At 42.1% G+C, this 13,087-nt stretch overlaps 1 protein-coding gene across 6 annotated transcripts in view; it reads left to right on the forward strand.

Annotated features, from left to right (window-relative positions):
- The window catches only part of nipblb (NIPBL cohesin loading factor b), a 35,099-nt gene that overhangs the window by 11,976 nt on the left and 10,036 nt on the right, over positions 1-13,087 (forward strand). For 2 of the 6 annotated variants that reach the window (XM_053515931.1, XM_053515932.1), the window contains exons 3-23: positions 1,274-1,439; positions 2,255-2,385; positions 3,508-3,619; positions 5,056-5,204; positions 5,350-5,498; positions 6,102-6,192; positions 6,819-7,310; positions 7,437-8,696; positions 8,892-9,062; positions 9,171-9,359; positions 9,436-9,507; positions 9,618-9,707; positions 9,821-9,927; positions 10,155-10,241; positions 10,343-10,574; positions 11,134-11,285; positions 11,368-11,448; positions 11,544-11,644; positions 11,729-11,861; positions 11,953-12,035; positions 12,124-12,256. In XM_053515931.1, coding sequence (XP_053371906.1) covers positions 1,274-1,439; positions 2,255-2,385; positions 3,508-3,619; positions 5,056-5,204; positions 5,350-5,498; positions 6,102-6,192; positions 6,819-7,310; positions 7,437-8,696; positions 8,892-9,062; positions 9,171-9,359; positions 9,436-9,507; positions 9,618-9,707; positions 9,821-9,927; positions 10,155-10,241; positions 10,343-10,574; positions 11,134-11,285; positions 11,368-11,448; positions 11,544-11,644; positions 11,729-11,861; positions 11,953-12,035; positions 12,124-12,256 — 4,181 coding nt within the window. The remainder of the gene's footprint in view (positions 1-1,273; positions 1,440-2,254; positions 2,386-3,507; positions 3,620-5,055; positions 5,205-5,349; positions 5,499-6,101; positions 6,193-6,818; positions 7,311-7,436; positions 8,697-8,891; positions 9,063-9,170; positions 9,360-9,435; positions 9,508-9,617; positions 9,708-9,820; positions 9,928-10,154; positions 10,242-10,342; positions 10,575-11,133; positions 11,286-11,367; positions 11,449-11,543; positions 11,645-11,728; positions 11,862-11,952; positions 12,036-12,123; positions 12,257-13,087) is intronic. The other 4 variants (XM_053515933.1, XM_053515935.1, XM_053515934.1 and 1 more) reach the window with 4 other exon arrangements.

Here is a 13,087-nt window from a genome sequence, read left to right on the forward strand (position 1 = left end):
AACTATTTCACTTTATGTGAAATTAATCTAGAATATATGAAAGTTACATTTCTAAAGTAGGATGGAAAAAAGACACTCTATAATATATAATATTTCTTTTTTAAGCAAATCAAAACTTGAATCTTAAGGTCCCATACACCATAGTGTACTTTTTTCCCAGCTAAAAATATGACGGAGTCAACTTGTAGGCTGTTGATTTAATAAAGTATAAGAGCGATAATTGTTTAATTGTGACACCATGTAGGCCATTATCGCTTTTCTTTTTATTTTCCTTCTTCTTTTGGCAGTTTTGCTAGCGTTATTGCCTTTTAGCTCCTTGGTTTCCTCCCGTTTCTAAAAACTTCTGACAAGCGTGTATTGGCTCATCATAAGTGTATTGGCTCATCATGATGAATGAGTGTGTGTGTACGTGTGTTGGTGTGCGTCCAGAGTGTTTTCCCGTTGCAGGCTCCGGATCGACAGTAAAACCCTAATAAAATGGTTACAGAAGATGAATGAACGAATTATGGTGTCATTGTTGCCCTGCTCTTATTCTTTATTCAGGAAATTATTTGCTCTAGATGGCGTCTTTTTTTTATTTATTTTTTATTTTTTTAGAACTTTAGTTGTATTTCTTGCACAAATTGGAGGAATACGTCTGCCTTAAAATATTTTATTTTATTAATGGTAAAACTGGCAAGTTTTTGATATATTCCACTAACTGAACATGTCAGAACTTAAAACAAACAAAAAAACAAAAAACAGGCTGTGCACTCGGCTGCTTGAAAATGTCTGTTGTGGAATAAAACCGATGAGGTCCTGCAGAAGCGCAGCACTTCTGTGTGTCTGCTCATTTTCAAAATACCGCTGACTGATAGCACAAGATAGCATCCTTCACATATTTCAACTCATCTGAGCGAACCGAGTGAACTAATATCACTCCAAAATGCAGATGCTCGTCCTTCCAGCACAGCCGTCTTTCCTGAGTCTTGTTTTTCACCTCATGCTGGCGGCAAAACAAAAGCATTTCAGTTTGTTTGTTTGGTGCCAGCCTACTTCTTGGCCACCTGCTTGGCCACGGTTCCAGCTTATTGTCACTTTTTTTTTTAACAGCTACTTAACTAAGGCGAACTGCCAGTATGCTTGAAATATAAATTCGAAAATAACAGCATCACAATTTTAAGTACAGATCAACTTTAAAGGAAAAAAAAGCTCTTATTTTCTAAAATAAAACCAGGTACTTTGGGAATCCAAGCTAAGGAAAGTTTCTCTTGTGTTTTTTTTTTTCCTGCAGTGTTAAACCAGCTGCCCTTGCCTTCCCCTCTCCCTGCCACCACCACTAAGAGCCTGCTGTACAATGGGAGGATCGCCGAGGAGGTCAACTGTCTCTTGGCCCGCAGGGACGACAACCTTGTCTCCCAGCTGGTCCACAGCCTTAACCAGGTCTCCACCGAGCACATGTACGTATCTCTGCTGTCTCAAATTACTATGATTGCGCGTTTGTGTGTGTTTTGGGCATCTGCTTTTTGGATTGATTCTAACATAGAAAATAACGCAATGCTTCCGCTTTATCCTGAATAAAGAGAGTAAACACGAATTACCCCAAACCTTCTGGGGCTATTGATTAGACTAGGAAGCCTCACTTCATAAAATTGACTTGATTGCCTGCAAGATTTCTTCGTCCTTCTCTCTCTCTTTCTCTCTCTCTCTCTCTCTCTCTCTCTCTCTCACTTTCAAATGTATCCAATTTATTACAATATAAAATTATAACTTTAGCCTATAAAAATAAATATTTCTACATTATTTAAGCAATTGCTACAAGAAATGCCAACCCTTAACCTTTTTAATTTTTAAAAAATTTTATTTATTTTATTTTTAAATAAATATAAAGCGCTAATTTATGCCAAGCTTGTCAAATGTATAGCCTGTAGGTGTGGAACTGCATCTAATTTATCATATTATTAATGAAAATCATTCTGTAGGCTGTGAATGAACTAAAATATTTTAAAATGGATAAGTTAAGAGCACCGGACTCTGAGCCGTAAACATTTTGGTTTCACTGAATCAAAAGTAAATACTTCTGCACTTATAAAAAAATCCACTTTTTTTTTTTTTTTTTTATGAAAGAGCAGTTGTTCATATTATTAATCCAAGTTATTAGTCCAAGCGAATTTTAAAAGATTCCTAAAACATGTTTGACACCTTGGTTTAAATGAAATTTTTTTATTCTGTGAACTAATGTTCTGCTCCACTCACAAAAATATCTTTATGACAGAGAGCTGAAGGACAACCTGGGCAGCGATGACCCGGAGGGCGACATGCCGGTGCTGCTGCAGACGGTGCTGTCCAGGAACCCCAACATCTTCAGGGAGAAAAGTATGCCCACCCGATACGGGGTTCAGGGCGGTAAGGAGAAGACATGGAGACATTGCCCTTGACTCTGAACCCAATGGAGCACAGTGCGAGGCCCTTTTATTTTTATACATCTTCCTCTATTCTGAAGGGTCTGTCTGATCAGGAGCCTGAAAACGTGGGCTTTTTTTTTTTTCTTTTTTCTTTTTTGCAGCGATAATAACTATTAATAGTTATGTGGTCACAGCTGACGGATTTTTAAATATACTTCACGCAAGGTTGACCTCAAAAGACATAGTTTGGCTGAGCAGTACAGTTTTGTAAATAAACAGCCTAATGACTTTCATCTAGAAGTGGTTTAGATGATCAGTTTAAGTCGGTCTTGTAATTCTACATCTGTCATCATACCCTGGACCCTGTTTTCTTGTGCAGAGTATAATCTTGTGAGGAAGAAGTTCTCTGTCCAAGACCGTTATTATTATTTTTTTTTATTAAACCATCCGTGTCAGATTGGATGAGCCATGCAGCGTGCACGGTGCTAACGTGGAGATTGTAAGATTCTTTGAGATGCAGTTAGGTTCGGTGCAATGCTTAGAACACATCTAAGCTAATTGGCTGCATTTAATTTTTAAGCATGCTACGGAAGGTTGGCATGCCATCAGGTTATTAACCCCATTCTACTCTGATCCGCTGACGAAAGGGTGAAGGAGGATTATTCATGATAATCGAAAGGCTGATCATGAGACCTACTAACGTCCACGTGCGATTCAGAGAGCCGCCTCTGGCGTGGCGCGCCCAACGCTGTGCTCCTTGTGTTCTCTTGTTGTCTTCAACAATGAATCAATAAGCAATGTGCGAATTGTACTCTAACGTACATTCTAACATATTTCATGTCCTTGTCCTAAAACCCCCTAAACTTGTCTGTCTGTCATGATGTTAAACTGTGTTTTGTAACTGGTGGTGTTTCGACCACTGACTGAGTGAATGACGACGACGACGTTTCACTGCATCCTAAAGTCAGACCGACTAATGACCCTTGCCCTTTTTTTTTCTTGCATATATAATTAAGGCTATGTTTACTAATCTTGCTGGTAAAACTAACCCGGTGGTAAAATTAGACTTCTTGTAAACGTTTTGCATTATTGTTGATTGATTGAAATTGTTTTGTAATTGAAGGTATAATGCAACAGCCAATGATGCCGCCATACAAGATGCCTCAAAATTCCATGCATGGCAGCCCGGCGTCCACAAACTACCAGCAAACCCCTGTTACTCCCAGCCCTCCTAGGTATTCTGCAAGAATTTTTTGTTTGCTTTCTTTTTTTTGACTAATGTCATGAGATGTGTTTTATTGCAAACATTTAGTGCGGGGATTTTTAAACATTAATATTCAAAGACCTAATACGATTTCTAATTAAGGTCAAAGTTTTAGAATTACTTTTTTTTTTTTTTTTTTTTTTACTTTCTTTTGACTTACAAGCGATGTAGATTCATGTTTAATGCAGTCTGAGACAAAATACGTTTAAACCTAGTGAGGAAAAAATAGCACTGATTAAGTGCAATCAGATCCTTAATCCAAAGCAACTCTTAACTTAAAGCGACTTACATAAGTGTCAATGGTTCAAAATACGTTTTAAGTTAGTGCAAAAGAAATGGCAAAGTTTTCCTGCAAATTGTTGATTGTGAACCTAAACGGCCCCAACTTTTAACATTTTAAAAGTTTGCATGTGTTTTAGGGGGAGAAAAAAGAAAAATCTGAATAAGCGAAGTTCTATTTATTTATTTATTTATTATTTATTATTTTTGTATGTTTTTCATGCGTTAATGCCTTAAGGGGCTGTTCACATGCAATGTCTATGCGATGTGGAAAAACACCATCAGTGGTGTTTCCCATCATCCTTCAGGCACACAGAATTTCCCTAGCTTGATCCAGGAGGACAGATAAAGTAAAGCTGATTGGTTGTGGCTTTCTGATCAGTTGAGATTTTTCATCTAGCTGTGGATGCCCGTGGAAAACACCCAAGCGGCGCAACCATGTCCCTTTCTATTGTGAGCGGCATTAAAAAAAAAATTAAGCATGCGAAAGGCGTGACACACAAACAACCGCAAAGACAGTCAAAATACACAGCAGCCTAGTCTGAGAAACGTCACCGTCTGCATTGAGTTAGCTGCCTGCACGTTGACGCACGAAAGTGGTGTGGTCGCAAGACAGACACACTGACCTTTTCTTTGCGTATGTGGGTCATAACATCCTTACTGCACAGGGGATGCAGAAGACGCCAAAGTCACACTTTTTTCCTCTTCCGCGGGACAGAATGCAGAAACTTGTTAGCAGTTAGTTAACTTGCTAATTTTGAATGGATGCCTGTTAGCTGACGCTTGAGGACTCTGACGTTAAATATCATGCACTTGTCGGCTGTTGACGTTGCCACGACAACACTGTCAAACAGAGAAACGATAAAAATTTTGCCTTAATATCTGGCCAGTATCGCTATAATGCTTATTCTCCAAATATACAAAACTAACAGTTGATACTAATACAATAAGAATAACATTTTTTTATTTCAATGTAGGAAACAGGCACTTTATTATTAAAATGCTTCATTGTATGCATTGCTAATCTAAAGAGTAAACTGGTTGCGTATCAACTTCCTGTGCGATCCACAATCCTGGTCCTAGTGAATGCTGACAATTTCTTTTTTTTGTGTGTGTGTGTATCTGTAGTCGCTTCGTTCAACCTCAGACGGGCTCTGGTGCCCGGTTCATACCCCAGCAGAACAGCCCTGTGCCCAGCCCGTATGCCCCTCAGAGCCCTGCCGGTTTCATGCAGTACCCTCATCCTCCAACCTACTCTCAGCATCAACAGCTCCAAGGTCAGTTTACATTCCACAACAAAAAGGATCTGAGATCCTGTGAAAGATTAACCTTTTCCCATTATCTTTCACAACGGTGATTTGGTGGCAGAATCGCCACCAGTTTGCCAAACATATAAAATATATATATTTTTGAATCCTTCAGTCTCTGTGGCTAGTCCCATGGTGCCTGGTATGAGAAACATCCACGACAACAAAGTCCCCGGGCAAATGTCAAGTAACTCGGCTAATCACAACGCACGGCATTGCTCCAACGAAGAGTACATGAACATAGTCCACAGACTGGGAAATGAGGTGAGCAGATGCACCATATTGCCTTATACAGTTCCTTAGGGTCTGTTTTTTTTCTATCATCTTATCATCAAGACTTACTTTTCGGTAGAAGACAGAAACGCCTATTTGTCATTTTTGAGTCTCGAGTCTCCAGGGGCCTTTTCCCGAATTTTATTAAACCTTGACACCTTTATGCTTGTGGTAGCAGCGTTTCTGTCTGTTTGTCTGTGAGCTGTGTGTGAGAGAGAGTACATCAACAAAGCTTTGTGTTCATTGAGTTTTGAGTGAATTAAAGAGTGTGACTCCTTATTTCTAGAAGGGAACGGTTTCTGTTATTTTGTCTGATTGAAAACTGAGCACATTTTAACCTTTAATAGATTCACATCTCACGTCCTTAAGGGCTAAAGTTTTGCAACAAGTCATGTGTAAGGACAAATAAAACATTTTTGTCTTTTTTTTTTATTATTTAACTTAAAAAAAAAAAACACACATACCCCGGGCCATCAGTTTTTTTTACTTTAAAAACAAATTTAAAACATGTTTTTGCAGCTTGTTAAGTCATACATGTGGCAAATTCAATACATATTGAGCTGAGCTTCTAACTGGTTTATATGGATATTCTAGGAGAGTGATCCTTCGATGAGAAACGCCTCCTTCCCCCTCCGATCGCCCCAATCCGTTTGCTCTCCTGCTGGAAGTGAAGGGACGCCAAAAGGTACATGTTAAACTACTTGCAAATAATATCTCTGTCCTGTTTCTGAATATTGCTGTTCTGTGTTTACCATGTATTTATGTATATCTTTAATTTATAGTGTTTTCTATATATTTTGTTCTTTAGCATATTTATTTTTATTGTGGTTGGTTTTGACCACTACTATGTTTGAAAATCCATTTTAATATAGCAATACAACTATACGACCATTTTTTAAACCTCTGTTTGCAAATTACAAATAACAAAATCTCATTCGCCTATTTGGATTGTTTACTTGCACATCCATTTTGGACGTCCGGATAACGCACCAGGTATGTCTGGACAGTTGAACTTAAAGCTGGGTAAAGAAAAAAAAAAGAACACATGACCAGTCGGACTTTATGCGCTCAAATCAGTTTTTTAGTCAGATTTGAAAGCGATTGTAAAATGTTATTTTTTTTGTTAAGACAATTTTTTCCCCCCTCTTATTTAAAACCCAGTGTTGAAAGATAACTACATGTTGGCAGGAGAAAATTGGTTAACCGGTTAACCCAAAACACTTGTTCTAACTAATTTGCTGAAATATTCTTTGTTGATAAGTGATGCTTGTGGCTCTCAGTGCCATCATCTTATGATGCTTTTGTTTCCAGTTGGATCGCGGCCACCTCTGATCCTCCAGTCCCCTCCTCCTTACACCTCACCACGAGACGCAGCTCCCGACCTCCTCATGGACTCGCCTGAGCGGAAGAAAAAGCAAAAGAAAATGATAAAGGAAGAGGGTGAAAAAGGCGCCATGTACGACATCGTTAGCTCACCCTCCAAAGACTCCACCAAGCTGACGCTGAAGCTATCGCGGGTCAAATCGGCAGACACCGAGCAGCCCGGCGATCTTATGCCCGGCGGTGTGGAGCACGGCTCAGACGCAGAGAACGATCTGCCCTGCAACAGCTTTCAGGAACAGTCGGGATACCAGCAGGTTCCGGTGCTGCAGAACACGGGGGCACTCGCTGCAAAACAGCCTGGAGCAGTTAGTGGGACGCCCTACGATGAGGCCGAATTGGACGCCCTGGCTGAGATCGAAAGGATAGAACGTGAATCAGCGATCGAACGAGAGCGCTGCTCAAAGGAGGTTCAGGATAAAGGTAGTTTTCCCTTTTTCTTTTTTTTTTTTTTTTACTTTTACTTGTTTAATTACAAACTTGAACTAAAACCAGAAAGCCAGTTCCTTCAAGCAAGGTTAAATTATTATGTTTGTTTGCTTTCTTTAGACAAACCCCTGAAGAAGCGGAAACAAGACTCGTATCCTCAGGAGCCCGGCGCTGCTGGTACTGCTGGTACTGCCGGAGGCCCTGGCGTAGGAGGTGGCGGCAGTGCGGGAAATAAACCAACGCCTCAGGAGGCTAGTGCCGCCAGCAACGGGGCTAACCGTCCAGCACTTATGGTCAGCATAGACCTGCAGCAGGCAGGAAGAGCAGAGGGGCAGCTTGAATGCCCTGTGCCCGCCCAGGAGGCTCAGCGCTGGGCTGAGGATGGTTCTGACTCGGCTGGAGTACTGCGACTCAAGACGAAAACGGACGAAGAGTTACAGAGGGCGGCAGACGGACGGCCCGAGGTCATAAAGCAGCAGAAAATGGCTTCAGATGGCCGTCCCGAGACGCCGAAACACAAGCAGGAAAGCCGTCGTGACTCCTCAGGGAAGGTGCAGGTCTCAGACAAGCGGCCGGACCTGCCGAAGCACAGGCACGACACCAAGCCAGACAAAATCCGTCCCGAGACTCCCCGAAAAGATGGCCGCCCAGAGCTTTCCCGGGACGGCCACAGAGAGGAAAAACACAAAGACAGAGAGCGGGATAGAGAACGCAGCAGTGACGGCTCCAAAATCCGAAGGCCGGAAACACCAAAATCTTCCAGCAGGTCGGAGCAGGAGCGCCCTGGTCGAGACAGAGACAGGGAAAGAGACAAGGAGCGTGATAAAGACAGAGACAAGGACAGAGATCGCGAGCGTAAACATAGGGCAGAATCCAGAGAACACCGGGACAGGCGATCTCCTGAGCACCGCTCTCGGCCTGACAGTCCACGCGTGAAACAGGAAAGCCGAAGTGGACCGGACTCAGGTCGACCCCGCACTGACCTCAAATCTCCCAACAGCAAAGAGGAGAGGCGGAGCTCTGATGGTACTAGAAAAAGTTCTGATGGCTCGAAGCTACCTCCCCCTGACAGCAGAGCTGGAGAGTTTCCTGATTTCCTTCTAGGCGGCAAGTCTGGCGCATTAAAGAACTTTGTCATTCCCAAGCTGAAACGCGACAAGGATGGGAACGCGGAGCCCAGGCGACCTGGGGAGAATTGGACCCAGCCAAGGGTAAAGCTAGAAAGGCTTGGGCTGGTGGAGGATATCAGCAAACGGTCCAAACCTGTCGTGGTGCTTCAGAAGCTGTCCCTTGATGAGGTGCAGAAAATCATCAAGGAGAGGCATGGGACCAGTTCAAAATCCGGCAAGAACAGACCTTCATTTGGGAAGTCCTCAAAAGGTAAGACAATCATGACAATCAATCCTGACATTTTAGTTGCATACTTTAAAAAAAAGAAACACCTGGAAGCTTTGTCATTTAGTAAATATGAACAAGATTCATCGACTTACTGAGGTGTTGCATAAGCAAGACTTGTTTGGAGAGCGATGATTGACGTAAATAAAGAAGTAACCGTCTTTATTAACCTGTTTGAAGGGGGCATTGATGAGTCGGTGTTCAAGGAGCTTCCTCCTCATCTGCTTGCAGAAATCGAGTCCACCATGCCTCTGTGTGAGAGGGTAAAGATGAACAAACGCAAGCGCAGTACAGCAAACGAGAAGCCTAAGTATGCCGAGGTCAGCTCAGATGAAGACGCTGAATCAGAGTGTGAGTAACAATCATCCAAATTCTTGAGAACTGTTTTTTTTCCCCTCATACAAAGAGGTTTTCCAAATTTCAATACTGTGATGTGAAAGTTATTTTTTTGACTCACAGCAGCCCCAAAGCGATCAAAGAAGGATCGGGACCGAGACCGGACTTGGGAGCACGAGGACAAAAAGGTTTCCGGAGAGCGCAGGCGTAGCGGAGGCTACAGCGAGGGCCGTAGAGGTTCAGGCAGCCGATATCGAGACCACAGTCCAGACGACTCCGGGAACGAGACGCCGCCTCCCAGCATGACTGACGGTAAGTTTCTAACATAGACACTTAGAGGTTTTCATCATGATTCATCATTCTCTAAGAAATCTCCTTTTCTTGTCAGTGTTCAAAAAGATGAAGATGAAGGAGAAGCAAAAAAAGAGGAAAGCTTACGAGCCGAAGCTAACTCCAGAAGGTACGTTTGGGTTTTAAACCCAATCAGGATGTTTGCTAAAGTCTTGGTACGCATTCCACTGTTATTGTGAGGTGTGAGTAAAATAATTTTTCTTTCCCTCCTTCAAATAGAAATGATGGACTCTTCGACATTCAAGAGATTCCTGGCGAGTGTGGACAACATTTTGGAAAATTTGGAGGATGTGGACCTAACGTCGTTAAGTATGTAATATTCATTGGTTATGCTATTTTATTGTAAATAGTTTAGTTGTTGTGTTTTTTTTTTTTTTTGTTTAGTTTTTTTTTACCAAAAATCTTGCGTTTTCTTTTCTTAGCTGGAGATGATGACGAGATCCCTCAGGAGCTGCTCCTTGGGAAACATCAGCTATCGGAGCTGGGTAGTGAATCGGCCAAAATCAAAGCCATGGGCATCACGTACAGGGTACGCTACTTTTGGGGTTCAGTCATGTCATAAATGTTGACGCGTCCATCACTCTCTGTCTCTTTGTCTATTTTTCCCTTTGTCCCAGTGCCGAGTATGCAACACATTTTAAACAGTGTTTACAGTGAATTCAGTGCCGATCCCATGTCATACCAAACTCTGTGTTTAAAGAAACAGGAAGTTTTTATAATTTGCCACTTACAAGTCCAGTCTCTCCCGCTTTACAGATTCCATCCGACAAGCTAGTAAAAGTGCTGGGCATATTGGAGAAAAACATACAGGACGGCGCCAAGCTTTCCACGCACATGAACCACGTGAGTGTAGTTTTCACACTCCCACTTGTAACTCTGCGCACACACACACTGCAGCTCTGCATGGGTAATAACAGAGAGCATCTTTCCTATTTATATCGTAGGACAACGATGCAGAGGACGAAGAGCGTTTGTGGCGTGACCTCATCATGGAGCGGGTGACCAAATCGGCCGACTCTTGCCTGACGGCTTTGAACATCATGACCTCGCTGCGCATGCCCAAGGCCGTCTATATCGAAGATGTGATCGAGAGGGTGCTGCAGTTCACCAAGTTCCATCTGCAGAACACCCTTTATCCTCAGTATGACCCCGTCTATAGAGTGGACCCACACGGAGGTCAGTGTCGAGATCTTCTGCTTTAGAAAGTTCAGAAAATACTGACTGAAGTGTAACATGCTTGTAACTTTTACTCTGCATTTCGTTCCAAACAAGCAACAGTTGACCGTTCGTTTTTAGTGCAAGGTCATGACTTATCTTAGGATTTCTAGAGACAGCGGAATGTAACGCAGTGACACAGTGGTGCTTGAAATTTTCCATTTTCTCAGATTTATGCAATTTAGCAATTATTCGGTAAAGCACCAAATCCGAACAATTGGTTCCAGTGAATTCCTCAGACCACACACACACACAAACACACACACACACACACACGCAGCAATGGGAGCAGTTGCTACAGGCCACAAGTGACAGAGTGCAAATGACAACAGTGACTTGTTAAAACTTTTTTTTTATTTTTTTTTTTATTACCAATAACAACTTTCATCTGGAAATTTTAAGCCAACATTGCCCTCTAGTGGCCCGACTGTGCAGTCTAGCTATAAAACATTGCTGCTTTTACACAAGCATCAACTTTTCATTAGTAAAGTTGGTGTTTTTATTTGTTTGTTTCTGTCAGGTGGCATGTTGAGCTCAAAAGCCAAACGGGCCAAGTGTTCCACACACAAGCAAAGGGTTATCGTCATGCTCTACAACAAAGTGTGTGACATCGTCAGCAACATCTCAGAGCTGCTGGAGATCCAGCTACTAACAGACACTACAATTCTGCAGGTGAGTATCTGCGTCATCAGGACGCCTGCATTTTTTTTTTCTAAGGAAGTCCATGTGCTAACCTCGGTTCTGTCTCTCACAGGTATCTTCAATGGGGATCACACCGTTCTTTGTGGAGAACGTCAGCGAGCTTCAGCTGTGTGCCATTAAGCTGGTCACCGCTGTAAGTTTTCATGACCTTTTAAGCTCATCTTTGTGAAGCCCTGGTGGGATAGAGTCATACGGTTAAACATAAATGAATGTGTCTTTCCCCCTCAGGTCTTCTCCCGTTACGAGAAACACAGGCAGCTGATCCTGGAGGAGATCTTCACCTCTCTCGCCAGGCTCCCCACCAGCAAGAGAAGCTTGAGAAACTTTAGGTTGGCTGATATTTCCTTTCCTTGAAGTACCATATTATGGCTGACATTTCATAATTAATATGTTTGGCCGTCTCTGTTTATCAGGTTAAACAGCAGCGATGTTGATGGGGAACCCATGTACATCCAGATGGTGACGGCTCTGGTGCTGCAGCTCATACAGTGCGTGGTGCATCTTCCCACTGAGAAAGATAACACTGATGAAGAGTATGAGAAAAAAGTAAGTGAGGACAGACGACTAATTAAAGTCCAGGTAAATTAATAAGAAGTGTGTAAATGTAAAGAGATTAATTTGGTGCCGTTCTTTCCAGGTGGACCAGGATGTCCTCATCACAAACTCGTATGAAACCGCGATGAGGACAGCACAGAACTTCCTCTCTGTTTTCCTCAAGAAGTAAGAGCTCAGACACTTGGCCTTTGTTCGCAGCAAAGCTCTAGCGCTGCTGACCTGCTTAATCTCAACCCTGCTTTCTTTTTTCCAGATGCGGCAGCAAACAGGGAGAGGAGGACTATCGGCCTTTGTTCGAAAACTTTGTGCAGGACCTTCTCTCAACAGTTAACAAACCAGAGTGGCCTGCTGCCGAACTGCTGCTCAGTCTCCTGGGTCGGTTACTGGTAAGTGGGATTTTCTTTTTTTTAGGGTGAATAAGTCACTATCCAGGGCAATGAGGACAAGCAGATGTGTAGACAACCAGAAGAAGAACAAATTGCTACTCCTCTAGAGAGAAATCAAAAAGTTTTATTGGGTGTAAATGTTTAAACCGTCTAGGTTGAGTAGCATAATTAGTGTTCATTAGGGCTGTAGCTATGGAATATTTTAGTAATCTAGTATTCTACCAAAAATTCAATCGAGTAATCGGATAAAATGTACTTTTACTTAATTAAACAGCAATGTAAAAAATATAAGAGAAACAATGATTGATTGGTTTTCTTTTAAATTTTTCGCATGAAAAGATGGAAACATAATTGCAACGCCAAAACTCGTGGTGAATCATGATGAACAGTACATTCGGCCACCTCACAAAACCGCGTGGGTGAAGTTATCTGAGATGAATTAAGTGCATTACAGTGCCATACATTTTTATTTTAAAGCCTTTTCTCTAATGCAAAAAGTTTCAAAATCTAGAAGGTGTACCATATAAGCCTTTACTGACAATTTCTGTCGTTTTTTCTCTTGCTGGTTTCTTCTTCTCTTGGCTCGCTGATAATTTTATCGCTCCTTTCCATTTTGTAGCCCGCAGCATAACACTCCCTCAAATTAATACACAGCTAACTGTTTGCGTCTCCTTCCGCTTTTTGGGTGACGTAAGCGCTTCTTCTTCTTCGTTGGTGTTTACTGGCGGCTTGCATTCGGAAGCGCACTTTGTCAGAAGCGCGCTGTCAACAAATAATTGCGCTTTTAAAATTAATTATAAGCAGCTTCGAGGCAAAAGATTTTGCCTCGAT

Source organism: Clarias gariepinus, chromosome 17 (genome assembly GCF_024256425.1).
Source record: "Clarias gariepinus isolate MV-2021 ecotype Netherlands chromosome 17, CGAR_prim_01v2, whole genome shotgun sequence".
In the NCBI taxonomy this organism is placed as follows: domain Eukaryota; kingdom Metazoa; phylum Chordata; class Actinopteri; order Siluriformes; family Clariidae; genus Clarias; species Clarias gariepinus.